At 51.4% G+C, this 19702-nt stretch overlaps 1 protein-coding gene across 5 annotated transcripts in view; it reads right to left on the reverse strand.

Moving 5' to 3' along the window:
* Positions 1-1041: 1041 nt before the first annotated feature.
* CNNM1 (cyclin and CBS domain divalent metal cation transport mediator 1) overlaps positions 1042-19702 on the reverse strand; it is a 65432-nt gene continuing 46771 nt past the window's right edge. For 3 of the 5 annotated variants that reach the window (XM_051824063.2, XM_051824065.2, XM_051824062.2), the window contains 6 exons: positions 17943-18106; positions 6610-6796; positions 6291-6506; positions 4455-4556; positions 3373-3448; positions 1042-3236 (listed from right to left, as the gene is read on the reverse strand). In XM_051824063.2, coding sequence (XP_051680023.1) covers positions 3140-3236; positions 3373-3448; positions 4455-4556; positions 6291-6506; positions 6610-6796; positions 17943-18106 — 842 coding nt within the window. In that variant the 3' untranslated portion in view covers positions 1042-3139. Of the gene's footprint in view, positions 3449-4454; positions 4557-6290; positions 6507-6609; positions 6797-17942; positions 18107-19702 lie in introns of all 5 variants that reach the window. The other 2 variants (XM_051824066.2, XM_008270319.4) reach the window with 2 other exon arrangements.

The following is a 19702-nucleotide window of genomic DNA, read 5'->3' on the forward strand; positions in this document are numbered from 1 at the left end:
GACGGTCTTGGCTTCTGCAAGTGGTGGTTTGGAGAACTTGCTGGGGCTGAGTCTTTCTTAAACAACAGGGTTAATACTTGAAGTTTTAAAGTATTTAAACCTAATTCTTACATGAACAGGATCTGTACCTTTCTAGAACTCCTTTGAGTGGTAAAATCCTACAGTCTTGGGGGATGGTGGGGGTCCCCACGCTTCCCTGGTGAGCTGGTTTCTTCCATATTGTCTCAGCTCTGCACGTGCAGCTAGGGCAGTGGTGAGGCTGCTCTCAGTACGGGGTGAGCATCCCGTTCTGCTGGTGGAGCCCCACAGTTTGAAAGGTCCTTCACCTTGAACCAGAATTTGATCTGCACCTGTTCTACGCCCCTGCCCCCTTCCAACTACAAACAGTACAGTCCTCCGGGCCCCTCTACTGGTGACCTTTCAAACACAGGGAGGTGGCACTTGTGAGTCCTTGATCGTGTGTCACATCACATCTGGTGCTAAGAATAACCTGGTGAACAAAGATAAAAATCCCTGTCCTCTATAAACTAATGGGAAACACCCCTCATAAGACCACTCAAATAAAACTAAGATACAGCCATGGTAAGAGCTACATCTCAATCTCAATAGGAATTTGACCTTTTAAAAAATTATCTTGGTTCCCTCCACACTGTGCTAATTTAAGCTGACCAGGAGGCCTGCCTCACTCCCCGTTCTTCTCTCTAGCCTTTGGCTGGAAAGTGCTGGAGTCTGCAGAAGGGAGCCAAGGTGACTAGCCCATTGTCTCAGGGGCCACCGAGACCTTGAACTTGGAAGGCACCCAGCACAATGCCTCACGCATCACATGGGTTCACCACAAGCTTAGTGCTCCTTTCTTGTCTCCATCACACCCTGGCTTCTCCCTGGGGCTTGACTTCCCGTCTCTGGCGTTTGCCCAGCTGGCCTCTCAGGATGCAGTACTGAGGCCTTCCTGTGACCTTCCCGCAGCCTCGCGCCGGCCTCTTCCGGCAGGTGTGCACCACCCACCTGCATCTCCAATGAAACCACCTCAGAACTGCAAGATTCCAGGAAAGGCATTTTCATTTTATTTAAAAAGTATGTACAACTTATTGAGCCTTCATAAATGCTTTATCTTAAAATCTTTTTTTTAAACTTTGATTTTTAACCTGAAGAAAATCTTGGGAGGAGGGTGCAGGGGACAGGGAGGGGAGTGGTGACAGGCTCCTTGGGGATTCTGCAGAGGGATGGATGTTACCCAGCAGCAGCGGCCTGAGCAGGTGGCCCTGGGTCACGACGGGCAACCTCGCCAGGCAGGCTCCCTTGGGCCAGTGGCCAGCCGGACGAGGCCGCAGGATGGCAGCTCCTGCTCCAAGCTGGCTGCTTGGGGTCTGGGGCTGCTGCTTCGTCTCTTCTTGCGGGGCCAGAGCAGGTGTTGGCAGGGGTGGCTGTGCAGCTATCTAGGAGCAGTCATGCATGGCTGAGCCTCCTGCTGGGCAGGTCAGGCGAGGGTCAAGTCCAAGTCAAGGAGACACCACCAGAAAGGCGTCTCCGGCTCCCACGTCTTCCCTCCTGCATGCTGTGACCCTCCTGTGTACAGCAGCAGCTCTGGGGTGGTGGGGACAAGGGTGTGGGGTGTAGTTTATACACAGGTTGTGCTTGGAACTTCTGAGAACTCCACTTCCTGGAGGGAGGCCAGCCTTCCCTGCTGAGCGATGGACACCCCGGAAGATCATGTCTAATTAAAAAATCTGACTCAAGCCGCCCAGTATTCACTTCACCCTGCATTGCAGAAACTCTGGGCCCATGGGTCCACTACTTAAAATAATGAGTTTTATTTTAACCCTTTGTGAGTCTGAGGCCACTGAGACTTAGGAAAGCCTTAACCCTCTGGAAAACACGCACAAGGACAAACACTAAACTCTGACAGTTTTGGGGTTTCATAGCCCCTCCAAAGTCCAACTATGGACCCCCGAGGGTGATGGACCCCAAGTGAAGAACCCCTGAGTTCAAGGTTCCTGTGGGTAAGCATTTCCTTTCGAGATGCAAATAACCCAGAGGAATGACCAGTCCCTTTGCCATCTGATTTCTGACTGAGTGGCTGCGGGAGGTGGGAGTGACGGAGGGAAGCCTGGATAGGGAAATCTGGGAATGGCTTGGGATTCAGCAGGCAGCACGGGAGCACTGAGTACCTGACTGAGGGCATCAAGGGGGTGGAGACTGGTGTCCCAAACGGAAACCCCACTCACTTTCAAGTTTTCCCTAAGGCCCCCTGTGGTTCTTGATCTGAGAGCGTTCCTTCCTGGAGGCACGTATGTGCAGTCCTTCTGCCATCTGGTGGTTATCTCTGGAATTACACCTGTCCTAAGGTACAGGAGAAAACCAGGGATTTATTATGAGTCCTTGGAATAAAGCACACTAAGCTAACCCGCTGCAGTGCAGTAAGGGCTGGGGGTAGTGGGTGAGACAGAAGAAGGACTCTTCAACGTTCCCGTGTGATGCACACTGAAGTCTCGTGAGAGCACGCATCCTTCTTGGCTGACCTGGGCACTCTTTGGTTTGTCATGGCTAAAACAGCTTGGAATCTTTTGTCAGTCACATATATATATATATATATATATATTTTTTTTTTTTCTTTTTCATGATTATTTACTTAAAACCTGAAGTTCCATCTCTGGCTCCCACTTCCTGCTCTTCCTCTTCCAGAGCAGTCAACTGATGACTGCGGGTTGGGAGCCAAAACTGGTGTCCCTGGGAAAAACAGTGACTTAACGTTCCACCTCCCGTTCTTTCCATTCAGCTGAGACTCACTTCTCCAGGCTGCCAGGGCCTTTGTCTAACAGGAAACCGGTCGCTGACAGTGCTGAATGCTGGAACATGAGTCTCGTGTGTGCGGTATGGCTGCGTCCCGCTGCCCCACAGCCCTGGCGTTCTTGGTCCATCCCCAGAACTGACCTTCACACCTGCTACCGCAGCCGCCTGTGTGCCTGTCTGCCAGGGGCACCTCAGAGCTCAGCTGAGCGTGCAGCGGGGCAGGAAGGTGTCCTTTTGCTCCGGAGGACAGAGTGGTGAGTTCCAGGACATGGGGAAGCCCAGAGATCATCAGGGGTCCCAGAGCAGCATTGTTGGGTGGGGGTCATCTCTTCTGCAGGCCCAGCCTGGGCTAGCATTTTCCATCTGAGGCACTTCCTTCCATTACAGCCACAGCAAGGCTCTGAGTCAAGTTGGAGGCAACGAGGGAAAATGTGCCACACTGACAGCTGGGGATGGAGAGGCGGAAGAAAGGCAGAATGCTCTGTCACCTGGGGGGGCCTCGGGGAGCAGGTGCTGGAGGGCGGGTTCTCCCCAAAGCTCTGGAGCCCCACACGCCCGGCCGACTCTGTCTGTGCTGCTCACGTGATCAGCGGTGTCAGGTTGGAGTTCTCCTCTGCGCTTCTCTCTCCATCTGGAGACCTCTTCCTTTTTCGACCACCTGCAAAGTGTGTCAGTACCACCCTGTGAGCCTGGAGGGGCCGGCCACACTCTCAGCGGCCCAAGCGCTCTTCAGAACAGAAGCAGAAACGGAGCCCGAGCCCTGGCCAGCGTGGCTGGGACTGATCTGCCTGTATCCCTAGGGCTGACTGGGCATATTTACATCTTGAAGGATTAGGGTGCACCTTCCACCTAAGACAGCAGCTTTGAAAAGCCACAAATCCAGGACAGCGTCTGGAATGGCAATTTCCTGGAGGGATTGAGGAAAGTCTGTGTAATCGTTCAGGATCCTGCCTGCGTCGCCTGAGGGCCCCGGCTCCACTCACTGCCAGACCCTGGCTCAGAGAGCGCGGCTCTCACGGCCTTTGATGTCCCAAGAGCCAAGGTTTGTGGGGGCAGCTGGAAGCCATTCCCAGGGCCCTACATTCTCCAGCTCTGACGTAAGCTCCCTTCTGCCTTGCAGTGGGGTAACTGCGGAGTTGTCCTCAAGAATGGAAAAGCAATGTGCTCCCAGCGCTGCTGTCTGGAGGAAGGGAGACTCCAGGATTCCAGCCACCCCCTTGGCCGTCACCTGCCGAGGGGACTGCTTTCCTGTGCGGTGAGTCTCCTGGCCACAAAGCCCTTCTTTAAAGGACTGGATAGTAAATGTTACAGGTTCTGTGGGCCAAACGGTCTCACAAGTACTCGACTCTGCCATTGTGGCTGCGGAAAACAAACTGGTCTCTATGGTCTAGTGAGTGTTTACTGGCGAAAACAAGTGGAGGAGAGATGTTGGGGTTTGACCTACAGGCACAGGCCATGAGCTCCTAGCCCAGAGACCACAGCAGGTATGGCAGATCCACTATCAAGGGTGCGGTCTCAGCCCAAGCCCGGGCGCACTGTGCCTCAACAAAGCTCCCAAAAGAAGCCAAAGTTGCCTCCTCCAGGAGCAAGAGCCTAATGTGCTTTTCTTGCTAACGCGCGGGTGGGGCTGGGGGTGGCCCGAGGCTGGGGGAAGCGTTACTCACTCAAGGTTCGCAGCAGCTTCTTGCCCATGGTTTCTTCGAAGTCGCTACTGCAAGGGCTGGTCTCCGTGTCCAGGTGGATGTTACAACATTCATTGTCTGACGCTGAGAGAGGAAGGAAGAGAGAACTCAAGTTTTTTCGACCTCCATGCCCAGGGATCAAGGCAAGGTGATTCTGCGTGACATCCTGTACAGGAGCCTGCGCAGGGTGGCGTGGCAATGGAGGGAAGGCCCAGAGGGTGCTGGCAACAGGCATTTTGGTGCCATAAAAGGAAGGGAAGGCAGAAGTCCATGCAAAGGGAGGGATAATGCCCTCACCCCCAAGCACCATTTGGCAAAGGAGGAAGGGCACGGTATATTCTCCACCCAAAGGGCATCTGGGGAAAGGTAGGGCTGTCTCCCTCCTCTGCTCACACAGCCCTGGCAAACTGTAGGCTCAACAACCTTCAAGCACCCTCAGAAGGGGATTCCAAGAGAACCAGGAGGAGGTCATGGCTTAGGGCCAACCAGGCAGGCAGGTGACGAGCCGGAGACGGCACTGCACCGAAACCCAGAGACTGAGGCTGCTTCAAGCACAGGTTTGGACTTGAGCAAACGTTTCCCTTGTCTAGGCCTCCAGGGTCCTCAGGTGTCCCATGCGGAGGGAGGACTGGGTGATTTCAAAGACTACCCCACCCCACGCCTCCATTCTGACGCCTTTGCCACATTTTCTTCCCTTGTGCTTTGGCGATGGATTCGGTGTGTGTGGGAGAGAAGGGTCACTGGTTTTAAACTTGTATCCTGGAACGGTGACCCTCCAGGATTTTCTGGGTTAGCCAGGAGTCCAAGAGTGTCGTCTGCTGGCCTCGTAAGTTCTCTTCAAGGCATTTCTCTGGGTCTGAGGGCTCTTACACTCTGGATTAGGGTAGGTCTGAGAGGTCCGGTAGGGGAACAGGTGGCCTGAAGGTGGGTGTAGGGGCCTCCTGAGAGTTTGGGGTGTGTACTTAGTGAGCACAGAAAGATGTCGGGATTGCTGGAGCAACCGCACCATCAGGGCAAAAGCGTTCAATGTCTCGGAGGCAATGCAATCTAGGACCTCAGGAAAAACTCCCAGACAACCTTGGGTCTCTGGGCCCAAAGGAAGGGGTGCTGCTGGTTAGAGTGATGACTGAGCCGGCACTCTGGCATAAGGGGTTAAACTACCGTCTGCACCAGCTTGAGACCCGGCTGCTCCACATCTGATTCAGCTCCTTGCTAATGTGCCTGGAAAAGCAGTGGAAGATGGCCAAGTGCTTGGGCCTCTGAACCCACATGGGAGACCCAGAAGAAGCTCTTGGCTTTGGATCGACCAACTCCAGCCATTGTGGCTATCTGGGGAGAAAACCAGCAGATGGAAGATCTCTGTTTCTGCCTCTCTTTTTCTAAGAAAAAAAAAAAAAGAGTGATGGCTGACTCCAGTTTCCTAGTCTGTAAGGCGAGTCGAATAATAACTACCTACTGTAGATGCTCCACACATGGTGATATGTGTGCCCTTAAAGTATACTGTCCCGTTTATACTCAACACCACTTCCCAAGAGAGCTACCATCATTTATAGCTATTCATGTAGGAGGATCATCAATGAAGATAAGCAACTTGTCTTAAGTAACTTGTCTAAAATCGCACAGCTCCTACATGAAGGAGTTGGGGGCTGGATCCAGGCAGAGTCCAAGCTCCTAACACTGCCTACCACAGCTGTCCTGGGAGAATGAACGAGACAGGGCCCAATCCATAGCAGGTGCTTGGTGGGCGTGTCTCTCCCGTGGCTATGTAAGGAGGTGGGAGGGTGTACTCCAGGGCTGGGGTCCCAGGGCTCCTCTCACCCAGCTTGCCGTGTGCCATCTCCTTGCCCAAGATGATACTCGTCTGAGCCCAGACTCCGTCCTGACCTGCTCCTGTGGGACCTGCTGCGGGAGACAGCGAGAGCTGCTGTGTGCTCTGCTCCTCCAAGTCGGTTGTCTCCTCCTGGGTGAGAGCCAGCTCCTCCATCCTCAGGTACACCACCTCGCCGGGGCTTCTCAGCCCGTCCGAGCGGCTGCCTGTGGAGGACAGTGGACGCCTCAGGCTCCGCTCGGAAGGGGGCCTGGGGCTCTGTGAGGCACGAGATGGGAAGGAGGCTCGGCCATCCGCCCACTGACTTACACGGGAGGCTGCTCCTGTGGTTGAGGAGTGAGACGGCAGCAGGGTCATCCTTGGGGGTCTGAGGCGTGCCCCGGGTCGTGGGGGCCTTGCTGGAGTCCCCGTCAGTGAAGGCGCCCATGTCGGGGGACTGGGGTGAGCTGTCCAGGTGGCAGGCGGTGAGTGCATTCTGGTACTGCTGCCGTGTGATCTGGGGAGAAGCAGGCAGAAGCTCAGGAGCAGGGCAGGGCCCTCCCTGGACCGCCCAGCTCAGAGGCAGCCCAGCTCAGAGGCAGCCCTGCTCAGGTGCCTCGGAACCCTTGACCTTTGAGGCTTGAGACCCAGCTCGGCAGATGAGGGACGATGAGGGGCCGCCACCGGTTCCTACGGCTCATTGTTATTGGCTGCAGGCCCTTAGGGTGTACTCAGTGGAGCTTGTCTTAGTCTGTTCTGTGTTGCTACAACAAAATACCTGGGGCTGGGTACTCTACAAAGAGCAGGGGTTTATTTGGCTGGAGGGTCCAAACAGTGTGGCACTGGCAACTGGCTGTGACACAACACGGCAGAGATGCGGGAATGGAAATGGCCAAGTGCAGAGGGGCCAAGCACGTGGGGTGACCTCACTTCACTACCACCTGCTCTCACGAGAAGGAGCCCAGCCCTGTGAGAGCCACATTGATCCCTTTTGAGGGTGGTGCCCCTTGACCCACCTTCCCCTGACACCCCAGATCTTAGAGATCTGCCACCTCTTACGCTGGGGACCAGGCTTCCACCACACGAACCTTTAGGGAACACATCCAAAGCCTACCCCCGAACCCAACCACACTGCAATCAAGCTTTCTTCCCTTGAAACCCTGGAGAAGCTAGAGGGCCTCTTCCGTTAGCAGAGTGTCTGCCGTCGGAGAAACTCAAGCCACATGTTTACACCACTGACAAGTGTTCTCCTCCTGAGTCAGCCGGCAGGGAGAATGGGGCAGGACCCAGGTGAGGGAGTCTCTGTCCCCAGGCCTCGCTGGCAGGAAGCTGGAGGCTGACACTTGAGAAAGCATAGGCATTTCTGTGTTGGGCTTGGCCAATTACTGCACCTTGGACCACAGCACAGCTATCTCTCTGTTGTCACCTGTGGTTCATGGGATTTTCCTGGTGTGTCAAACCTCACCTGCAAGGAAGGTGTCTGGAGAGTGAGTCAGGTCCTAGCTAGAGCAGAGGGAACCGGCGTGATCCCAGGCAGGAAAAATGTGGCTCAAATATCTCTTCTCACAGAGAGAAAGAAGGCAATGCCTGTTCTTTAGGTGTGGATCACAGCCTGGCACTGTGAACCCTTTTCTCTAGGAAAACAGGTTGGTGCAGAAATGTGGTGTCACCAATCAACGACTGGCACTGGAGGAAGAATGACAATGGCACATGGTGCAATATCCTGCCCAAGTCCTGTGACTTCCCGAAGTGCTTTCATGCCCCATTATCGCATCAAACAAGAGGACACAAAAAACTACAAATACTATTCATTCTGCCTTCTCTTTCCTGTAGGGACAGGACTGGCACTGCGTGTTGGAACAGTAAAGATTTGTGGCTGGCGACAGCAGAGGGCACGGTTAAGACTGGAACACTGAACTGAGGGCAGAGCAGAGGGCATGGTTAAGGTCCACATTTGGAACAGAGAGTGGGCTTGAAGTTGGCTTGGTGTCTGGCGAGGTCTCTTTCAACAGTGGCCTCTAGTCAATGGCTCCATCTTCAGCACCGGCTCTGCAAGCCTTCCTTTCCCCTCTTGCATCTCCCCTGGCTTCTGGAGGGTTTGTGGCGACTGAAACCCAAGACCTCGAGTCAATCCTAGACTGCTCATGCCCAGCCTCTGGGTTGGCTCTCCAGCTCACTTGCCCATCCGCCCACCCTCCGCCTCTCCTTTCTGTTGTGCAGGTCTTTTCATTGGCTCAGTTAATTCATCTTGCTTTCTTATTGGTCTATGCTAGTCTTGCTACATTTTCTAGATCTAATTGCTCTAAACTGTCTCAAAGTTACCAGTGCTAACAAGAGCTCCTTGACATAACCTGTTCTGGGAATTATTTAGCATTCATCTTGAGTATTAAGTCACAATCTTATGTCAAAATATTTGACTTCAATAACCATTCGGGCAATGTTCCCTCTTCATAAGGAGAAATCTATTATTTCCCGTGGTGGGGGACCCATTACTTTATTGGACATTGCCAATTCTTTTTTTCTTCTCTAAAAAACTTCATGATATTTTGCATGACAGTCAAGCAAATTCTAAGCACAACTAACCTGATCAGGAAATACCAAGTAATGTAACCACAAAGCACAATATATATATATATATTTGCAACACCTACAGGACACACACATGCAGAGGTGCCAGACTTCTGGTCACACTGACTGGACAATTTCAGTTCTCTTGGTGGCTTAAATTAATGATTCTCCAACCTCAGCATCAGAATAGTTTCTACTTTACTGGGTCTGGGGTGGAGACTAAGGATCTACATTTCTAGCAAGTTCCAGAAGCTGCTGCTGCTGGTCTGGAGATCACACTTTGAGAACCACTGACTGAAGACCCAGTTAAGATCAGGGGTGGGAATCTGGCCTAATTAAGACACCGCCTGGGATGCACGCATCCCATATTGGAGTACCTGGGTTCAAGTCCCAGCTCCCAGCCCCAGCCCCAGCTGTTGAAGTCATTTAGGGAGTGAACCAGTAGCTGCAAGCTCTCTGTTTGCTTCTCAAAGAAAAAAAAAGTTAAAATCAGACGCAGGTCCTACTTGGGTTTTATTCCTCTAGTCTAAAGAAGCTCAAAGGATAAAGCAGCGAAGTGGTCACAGTCACTGGCTTTGATAATGTGCAGGTCACAACTCTGTGTGCTGTGCTTTATCGCATGGATTTATAGGTCACAAGTTAGCATCTGTCCAGAGTTTTCAAAAGGTTCAATGCCCTGGTTTAGAACACCTGACTTTTTCAGTCTGCTCTGCTGAGCTATAAGAGGTTCCAAAAATAACCCCAAAGATGGAGAAATCTGGCCCTAACACCAAAGGATAGGACAATTCCTAAATGACACTTTCTAAGCTTCCTGTCCCCCCCACCCCAAAAGCAACTGATATTACTCTACTTGAGTTCTTTCATTCCACTTGTCTCCTAGCTGAGTCAAAGAAGGCCAAATGACAGTATGGGAGGAAACATACGATCTGTTGAAGACCAAGTTCCAAGTCCCAGTTCTGCCACTTTCAAGTTGGGCAACTCTGGCCAAATCATTGCCTTCTTTGAGCTTGTAAAAAAGCCCAGAGATAATAAGATGATGTGGGTGAATGGGTTATACAGCTGTTTGGAAGTGCTGTTTGAACTATGTCCACACGAAGTCTCACAATTTGACTTCATAATGGGCATATGTTTCAAAGACAGGGGTCAAACAGCCTGCTGTCACGTCTCAGTTGGCCAAGGTGCAACACCACGGGGTGTGGGGGTGGGCGCAGAGGCCTGCTCCCAGAGTCAGTGTCACTGGGAGTGCTGTGAAAGCAAGACTACGTCTTGGGAAAGTAAATTCTCAAGCAAGGAAATAAAGCAAAAGAAAATGTAGGGGATGGAGAGAGATTCCAAGTGGAGACAATGAGAAAAAGAGAAGAAAAGAGACAGAGAGGGAAGGGGGTGTGTTTTGACTTGACTTTGAAATGGATTTGCTGGCTTAGGGCTCCTATCAGCTGCTAACTTGGCTTTGCCTCCTCACCCCTCACCCCAGCTAGAAACCTCTTGGGAGTGACAATTATTTAACTAATTTATTTACTTTTGGAAAGGTTTTGTTCACACTGTACTACTCTCCCCTTGTCCGTAAGAAACAGTGAGGGCTGGCGTTGTGGTACAGTGCTCTAAGCTGCTGCTCGCAGCGCTGGCATCCCACGTCAGAGCACCGGTTCCAGTCCTGGCTGCTCCGCTTCTGATCCAGCTCCCTGCTAATGTGCCTGGGAAGGCAGAGGAAGATGGCTCAAGTGCTTGGGAGGCCTGGATAAAACTCCTGGCTCCTTGCCTCAGCCTGATCCAGCCCTGGCTGTTGTGGCTATTTAGGGAGTGAACCAGTGAATGGAAGAGGCCTCTCTCTCTCCCTTTCTCTCTCAGTTGCTCTACCTCTCAAATGAATAAATAAACCTTAAAAAAGGAGAAAGAAGCAGTGGTTTACACCCTCCAGCTACCTGGAATCAAGGATCCAGGAACTCTAACCCACTCCTTACATATCCTTAGCAAGAAAGGATGAGCTGGGAATAAAGCATTCCCATGGTAACAATCCTGAATAAGTGAGACAGACTCCCTTGTGAGCTACGGAGCTCCTGTCACTGGAGGTGTCCACACAGCCATTAAACTGCCACTTGTAGTGATGCTACACAGAATATTCAGACAGCTACCATCGGATCTAACACTGGAAGAGGCAGCATGGCGGAGTGTGGATGGATGGTGTGGGGGTGACGGGTCCAGGTGCAGGGGAGAGGCACACATGGGGTGCGGGTCTGCTCTGTTGGTGGTGAGTGTATAAAGGGAGAGCCACCACCCCTGGCTGCCTCCTCCATGTGTCTCAGCCCCTTGCTTTCACACTGCTTTATTTAAAACCTTTTTTCTGAACTAGGAACTGCTGCCATGCCAACGTGTCACCTTTAAAGCAGCGGCTAACAAGACAACACTCCGGGAGATGACGTTCGCAGGAAGCAGCCTCTGCCCTGCTTCTCCCCAGCTGCGTTTCTACATTCAAGCATCACTGCTGGCCAGTTCCCTCCCCGCCCCTTGTTCACAGTACTGTTGAACAGAAATAGAATGTGAGTCAACATGTAATTTAAAATGTTCTCACAGTCACATTAACAAAAGGAAAAAGAAACAGGTGAAATCAATGTTAATAATGTATTTCATTTAATCTAATATATCAAAAATATTTTAACAAGGAATTTTACATTCTTTTTTGTGTTGAACCCAGTGTACATTTTACACCTAGCCCATCAGTTTGGACAAGCTACATCTTGTGTGGTCAACAGCCACATGTGAATACTGGCTACTGCACTGGACGGTGAAGGGCTAGCAGGTCAACCTAAACCACTCTGCTCTGTTTTGGTAATCTGGCCAGCGGTGTGCCCACGACTCACCAGTGTGGAACTGCTCGCTCAGCTCAGTTCCCCTCTCTTCACAATCCCTCCAATGCATCCCATTTCCTTTCATACTCCTGTTTATGGGCGTCACTTGCATGGCATTGTCTGAACTTCTCTGATTCCTTCCCAACTTTTAAAGGCTCAGTACATTTTCCCAGCTAACATGGTGCTTTAAAAATGCCACATAATTTTATACCCAATTAGAGGCTACTCCACACTGGTCACTATAAATTAACCCATATTGCCTCACCCTAACTAGATCTTACTGTATTTACAAGGCAGGGAACATACTTTTAAGTAACAGAAGATATATTTTATTTTTATTTCTTTTCATTTTATTTGAACGAGATAGAGAGGAGAGGGAGATATCTTCTATCCACTAGCTCATTCCCCAGCCAGAGCTGGCCCAGGCTGAAGCCAGGAGCCTGGAACTCCATCCAGGTTTCACATGTGAGTGGCAGGGACCCAAGTACTTGAGCCCTCATCTCCTGCCTCCCAGGGTGTTCCCCAGCAGGGAGCAGGGAGCTGGACCAGAAGCAGAGGAGCCACAGCGCAAACAAGGCACTCCGATTTGGAATGCAGACAACCCAAGTAGCATCTTAGCCACTGTGCCAAACGTCCACCCTAAAAATGTACTTTATACTCATTTCTTTAGTGTATCTCATGCTACCCAGAACCATGATTAATGCTCAACAAATGCTGATTGATTGGCTGATGGAGAGAATCAAACCACTTTTCAAAAGACAGCCTGCTTTCACTTTCCTCTTCACTGCTGTAGATTTCTTAGCAACAGCTTGAATTCAGATGGTCCTGGAAGCCACGAAGGAAATGGAAGCCGACCTTGAAGCTAAGAAAAAACACTGCCCTTTAGAACTTAGAGGCCAGGGTGTCCAGAAGTCTACCTTTAGGCTAATGTGATGTCTCTTGTCATTTTATGAAGTCTGGTTTTCAATTTCAACTTTCAGACGGTTTATTCATCCCTCAAAATACCATCCTGCAATTTAGGGATTCTGCCACCAGATGGTGATGGGGCGCCTTGGCTAAGGTTGCATAATCCAGTTTCAGTCACCAAATACTCTAGTTTAATAATGATACGTACAGAACATACTTCAGTAAAAACACTCACGAGGATTTGTTGGTACCTTCATAACTTATTAAGTACTATTACTTATGGCTTCATTTAATACTTTTTCCAAATAATCACTGGATGCACCTTTCTATCTGTCTTATTTTGTAACTATGAGGTCGAATGACTCCATGGAACCTGAAAAGCCCTTGCAAAATTCTCCTGCAGCCAGCCACAGGGATACTGGACTGTGAAAACACTTTTTTTTTTTTTTGACAGGCAGAGCAGACAGTGAGAGAGAGAGACAGAGAGAAAGGTCTTCCTTTTGCCGTTGGTTCACCCTCCAATGGCCGCCACGGCTGGCGCACTGCGGCAGGCGCACCGCAGCCGGCGCACCGCGCTGATCCAAAGGCAGGAGCCAGGTGCTTCTCCTGGTCTCCCATGGGGTGCAGGGCCCAAGCACTTGGGCCATCCTCCACTGCACTCCCTGGCCACAGCAGAGAGCTGGCCTGAAAGAGGGGCAACCGGGACAGAATCCGGTGCTCCGACCGGACTAGAACCCGGTGTGCCGGTGGAGGATTAGCCTAGTGAGCCGCGGCGCCAGCCTATTTTTTTTTTTTTTTTTTGCTTTAAAGCAGTGATGTGTGTATTTATTCATAATTGACACATACAGTCATACATCCATATGGGGTCAGTGTGGTCTTCTAGTGCATGTACACAACATGTAATGACCAGGTTAATTAGCACACCCGTCACCTCAAATGCTGACGCTTGTGTTGGGAACATGCAGAATCCCATTAGCTACACTGAGACACACAATTACTGTTCAGTGAGTGACCTACCAAGTTACCCTCCCACCCAGCTGCACCAGGGCACCCATAGCCCATACTCCTCCTCCTGGCCTCTGGTGATGCCTGATCTTCTGAGATCAGCTTTCTAAGCTTTCACACTGAAGTGAGAACGTGCAGTAGTTTTCTTTCTGTGCTGACACAATGTCCTCCTGCCTCATTTCTGCTGCTGCTGCTGCTGCTGCAAATGACAAGGCTGCATCCTTTTTTATGGATGAGTACTATTCCGCTGCATAGAGGTAACCACGTGCTCTTTATCCACTCATCCACCAATGGAGCACCCAGGTAGACTCCACACCCTGGCTGTGTGAACAGTGCAACAAAAAACACGGGAGTGCAGACATCTCTTGGACATTTCGGCTTCCTTTCCTGAAAACACTTATCTTGAGGGGCCGGCGCTGTGGCATAGCAGGTAAAGCCACCGCCTGCAGTGTGGGATCCCATATGGGCACTGATTCGAGTCCCGGCTGCTCCACTTCCAATCCAGCTCTCTGCTGTGGCCTGGGAAGGCAGTGGAGGATGGTCCGAGCCCTTGGGCTGCTGTACTCACATTGGAGACCTGGAGGAGGCTCCTGGATCCTGCCCTGGATCAGTGCAGCTCCGGCCGTTGTGGCCATCTGGGGAGTGAACCAGCGGATGGAAGACCTCTCTCTCTGCCTCTCCTTCTCTGTAACTCTGCCTTTCGAATAAATAAATAAATATTCACACACACAATAAAACCACTTACCTTGCACAGTCTTCTGCTTTCTCACAAACTCCTCAACGTGGGCCCAACTGTTAACATGACCACACTGGAGTAGCTGGCTTTGATTTCCAGCTCTGGCTCCTGACCCCAGCTTCCTGATAATGTTGACCCTAGGAGGCAGAGGTGATGGCTCAAGTCATTGGGAGACCTGGATTGAGCTCCTGGCTCCTGGCCTTGGCTCTGACCCAGCCCCAGCAGAAGAGGGCATTTAGGGACTGACTGTACCAGTGAATGGGAGCTTGGTCTGTCTCTACCTCTCAAATAAATAAATTTTTAAACTCCGCATGTTGAAAAATGTGGGAGGCAGAGTGTGGGCAGACAGGTGAGGGAGGTGGATAAAAGAACAACCTAAACAATGGCTCTAACAAAGTTATTAAACCAGGAGGAGGTGATTTTCAACTTTATGGTATAATCTCAGCTTAGGCAAAGAAACCAAACAAAAGTGAACACCAAAGCAAAACACGTTTGTCAAAACAAGTGCTTGAACTCAGAGCTCTCTCTTGTAGGAACGCCCTGTATATCAAAGTTTAGTGTTTTTTTTTTTTAATATATATAAAGGATCCATTTCAGAATCATAAGTCGTATTTAGTTGTGATTTCCTCCTTTTTTTTAAAAAAAGATTTATTTATTTGAAAGGCAGAGTTACAGTGTGTGTGTGTGTGTGTGTGTGAGAGAGAGAGAGAGAGAGATCTTCCATCCACTGGTTCACTCCCTAAATGGCTGCAACAGCCAGGGCTGGGCCAGACTGAAGCCAGGAGCCAGGAACTTCTTCTGGGTCTCCCACGTGGGTGCAGGGGCCCAAGCACTTGGGCCATCTTCTGCTGCTTTCCCAGGTGCATTAGCAGAGAACTGGATCAGAAGTGGAACTGGATCAGAGTGGATGGGCTCCAGGACTCAAACCGGAGCCTATATGAGATGCTGCCAATGCAGGCGGCGGTTTTACCCACTACGCCATAGTGCTGGTCCCAATGATCCCTTCCCCCCTTTTAAAATTATTGATTTTCATTTTATTTGAAAGAAAATCAGAGAAAGAGACAGAGAGACAGGGAGAGATCTTCTATCCATTAGTTCTCTCCCCAAATGCCGGCAACAGCCAGCAGTGGGCCAGGCAAAGCTGGCAGCCTGAACTCTATCCAGTCTTACATGTGTGTAGCAAGGACTAAACTACTTGAGCCATCACCTACTGCCTCTCAGGGTGTGCATCAACAGGAAACTGTCCCAGAAGTGGAGCAGCCAGGACTTGTACCAGGCATTGCAGTGAGGGATGTGGGTATCCCAAGTGGTGATTTAATTGCTGTGCCAAACCCTTGCCCCTGTTGAAGTTTTAGAGACTGAAGCTACAAGCTTACTCAGATTTAGAAAACACTGTAATTGGTTTCTATCCTGCATTCCACTTTTCCTACCTCTGACATTTCATCCTCTTAGTTTCAAAATGCACAGGCGGAGAGAAGGACCACACTCTGTGCTGTAGGTCAGAGCAAGGTCAGAGCAAGGTCAGAGCAAGGTCACTGGGTCTGACTCAAGCAGAGATGCCAGTAGCTGGCTCCTGACGCCAGCTTCCATGAAAGTGACTTCCCTTTTATGTTCCTTTATATTTTGTCCCCCCAGATTCCTATGCTGAAGTCCTAACCCCAAGATAATGGTATTAGGAGGTGGAGCCTGTCGGGGGGGGGGAGAGTCACATGGGGGAGCTCTCGTGGTGAGATAAGTAACCTCGTAGGAAGAGACCTTGCTTCCTGTCCCCACTCTCCACCACGTGAGAGGCCATCTGCAAACCAGGAGTGGGCCTCCCTGGATACCAGATCTGAAAACACTTTGATCTTGGACTCCTCCTAGAACCGTGAGGAATACATGTTGATTGGTTAAGTCCCCCAGTATCCGGCAATTTGCTGCACCAGCAGCGTAGGACAAACGCAAAGATCTGAGAAACAAACTTTAAATTCCCCAGCGCACATAGGCTACAACGCAGATCCCTCACTCTGGCCTGGAGCAGGCTGGCCCTGCTTCTGACCCGCACCCCACCCCAGCTGCTGCCTACGCACACCAGGGGCAGCACTGGGAGTGAGCCTTGACAGCCGAGCTCTGGCGGTTCTGCCTTGAACGTCCTTTCCACCTCCTCTTTCAGATCCCAGCAAAACGCCCTTTGCTCAGCCTGCTGTGAGAGCCGTCTCAGCCCCAGCCTCCTTGTCTCCTCGGCCCAACCACTGCTTATCTCATGCCCCTGTTCAATTCCCGTGTGGCCCTAGTGCTGTCTGGAGTCATCTAAGGCTGCGGCTTGATCTCCACACACTCACTCGTCAGTGCCAGGTAGGAAGCAGGCATCCATGAAATGCTTTTGAGCCACACACTCAGATTATGACTTCCCATTTCTTTTCCCACACACCGTGCACCCATCCTACAAACCGTTAGGAGCCAGCACACCCAAGCTTCTCTTCTGCTTTTTCTCCACTCTACATCTGAGGAAGTTTGCATCAGCACTGAAAGGGAGCCGTGGGGAGGGAACGCTGGGCTACAGCTCTCCAAGGTTTCACCTCCCTGCCCCACTAGACTCCTTCGGAGTCCATCATCACGGACCCCTGGGGGCACTGCTTAGTCGGCTCCCTGAAGTCATCACTCCCTGGGCCTTCACCGCGGGTTTCCTGCAGGCCTCCCCAAAGTCCCAGGATTTCAGAGCGCGCGCTCTGCAGGCAGGGAAGCTCAACCCTGAAGCTTGGCTCCCTCCCCCTGCTAACTTTCCACGGTTACTTTTATCTGCTGGTCTCAGTGTTAGCTCAGGTGTCCACAGAGTTCTGGAACATAGAAAGCCGGCCAGCACACACTGCTCTCTGAAGGGACAGTCAGGGTGTGTGTTCTGGACAGAAAGACACTCTCTGGGATTGCAGTCCACCTCTCATCCAGCCTGCATCCAGGACAATGGTTACCCAGCGAACTCATGGGCTGCACTTTTGGACTGGACTAAATGGGTCGAAGTTTCTAATGGTTTGCAAAACGCCGGAAAACAAAGCAAATAAAACACACTGACACAAGAGGAAGTGGAAACTTTAAAAGGCCCCGTGCCATGGCAGTCCCAACGAGGGGTCTGCAGGAACAGCCGTGCAGCAAGTGTGCATTGGCAGAGGGGCACTCTTCAAACAGCTCTGACGGTTAAGGGGCTGTGCCTGGTGGCGACAAGGGAGTTTCAGTGACCACACAGGCCCAGCTGTGTTTCAGACTTTAAGGTGTAAAAATGCACCATCATGTAAAATCACAGCACGTCCTACACACTCGGTTCACGAATCACCTGCAAATTTATCTTGAAAACAAAATGAGCAAAATCAACCTGGTGCCCATGGTGGGAGAATCAAAGGAAACAGTTGTCCCAGCCACTTGTCTCAAGCAAGCTAATCGCCTATTGCTCTGTGCCTCAGTTTCTCCACATGAAAGGTAAGGATCAGGAGACCTTAAAGAGTGAGAAGTAATGAACAACAGTGACGTTTCCCGAAAACCAGGCCCTTCGAAGACCAGGGAGCCTGATGTGCCACGGTCCGGGGGAGTGCGACGCACCCGAGTGAGGCCGGCCAGCGCGGCGGAGTTACCTTCACGAACTGCACGTCGCTGAGGATGTGGACAGAGTAGTCGGGCAGGTACAGGTTGTTGCTGCCGCCGTACAGCTGCGTGTTGCTCCCCGCCAAGTCGCTGCGCTCGTGGCTCGGAGACTCGGAGCGATTCAAGCCGCTGCAGCGAGAAGGGGACCGGTTCACTGCGGATGGACAGGGAGGGGAGGAAGAGAGAAAAGGCGGGGCGGGGGACAGACATGGGAGAATGGAAGGGGGGAGACAGAGACAGGAGCTGTTTACTGAGGTCCCACGGGACCAGGGGGCAGTAGCAACACCGGGTGGCGGAAGGGGCCCTCTTGCTCCCCACCAGAGCCCAAGGAGGAGTGGAGCTGCTATTTACTCCTCTAGTGGGGGGGGGGGGGCACTTTCCTAAGACAGGGCCGCCTGGCTCTGCTGGATTCAGATGCTCCCCGGACCTCTGTAGGCGGCGCAGAGGGCTCCCACCGCCTCTCCGGTTTTGGTCTCCAGGTTAGGTGCAGGAGGACCCCGGTGCTGTCAGCGTGGCTTTCCACCCAGACCCTGAGGCCCTCGACCTCTGGTATTTTAGAGAAACTTCACCGCAAACCTTATTTTAGAAAGACCAAGGCCTTAGGCTTGCCCTATCCACCCTCTGTCACCGTATGGACAAGCAATCCTCACGCTGGTGATGCATTTCAGCAGGGACAGTGCAGGCCTGCCCAGTGTTGGCAGGGTCTGGGACAAGAGTACAAAGAGAGGCCCACAGAGCACAGGGATCAGTCTTTCCAAGCTATCAATCACAGTCACAAGCTGTGTTCCATCCTTGTCCTTGACAAATGCACATGGCAACTTGCCTCCTTCAAGTTCTGCACCAGAGAACAGAGCTCAGGGTGAGGACAGCTGCCCCCACCCTTGGGCTTCTCATCCCCTTAGCTGCCCAGGGCTGTCTCAGTGGGGATTCCAGGATTCTGAGTTTCTGACGCATGGTCTGAAAGGAAGAACACGGGCTCCGGCTGGGTGCACCTCTGGCCCTGCATACTACTTGCTTCACAGAGGGGCAGGGTTGAAGAGGCCAACACAGGACCCCTGAAGTGTGGTCTCCACAGCAGGGCTCCCTCCTGCAAACACCTAATGGGGGGCTGGAATAACCCCCAGGTCTGCTGTCAAAGACCTAAATGCTTTGTCAAGTTCCTTCTGCATTTTCAAGAAACACTTTTTAGAAAGATTCATAAAAAAACTATTCAATCTCACTATCAGGGATATAAAAATTCAAATAATGCATTATTCAGATCGTCAAAATTAAACCATTTAAGGATATCAAGGGTTTTTAAGAGAATGAGGAATGTGATTCTCTCATATAGTTGAAAAATAAGAAATATATGTAGCACATTTCCCAGGAATAATTGAATACATTCCTTAAAAAAGTACTGTGTCTGGGAATACAGTGGCAGGAATAACAATGGTTGTCACACACACGAAAGGAAGACCACATCACTTGGTTTCACAATGGACCTGATAGCTGTCCTGCCCCAGATCAACAGGAGAGGGTGCTGAAGGTGACCCTAGCGTTTCCTCAACCATGGGACAACCCCAGAGGGAGGGACAGCAGGCCTCTCCCACCCCCCTGCTTCCCAGTCAATGCCACTCTGTACTGGGGGGTGAGACCGAGAGGCCGCCAGTGTCTCGTAAAGCATGCTGGGTTCAGAGGGCTGCAGAGAATCTACTTCTTCATGGATCCTGGTCCTTGCCCCTTTAGGGTAGAACCCGGGGAATTGAATTCT

This window comes from Oryctolagus cuniculus, chromosome 15 (assembly GCF_964237555.1).
Source record: "Oryctolagus cuniculus chromosome 15, mOryCun1.1, whole genome shotgun sequence".
NCBI classification, from domain to species: Eukaryota; Metazoa; Chordata; class Mammalia; order Lagomorpha; family Leporidae; genus Oryctolagus; species Oryctolagus cuniculus.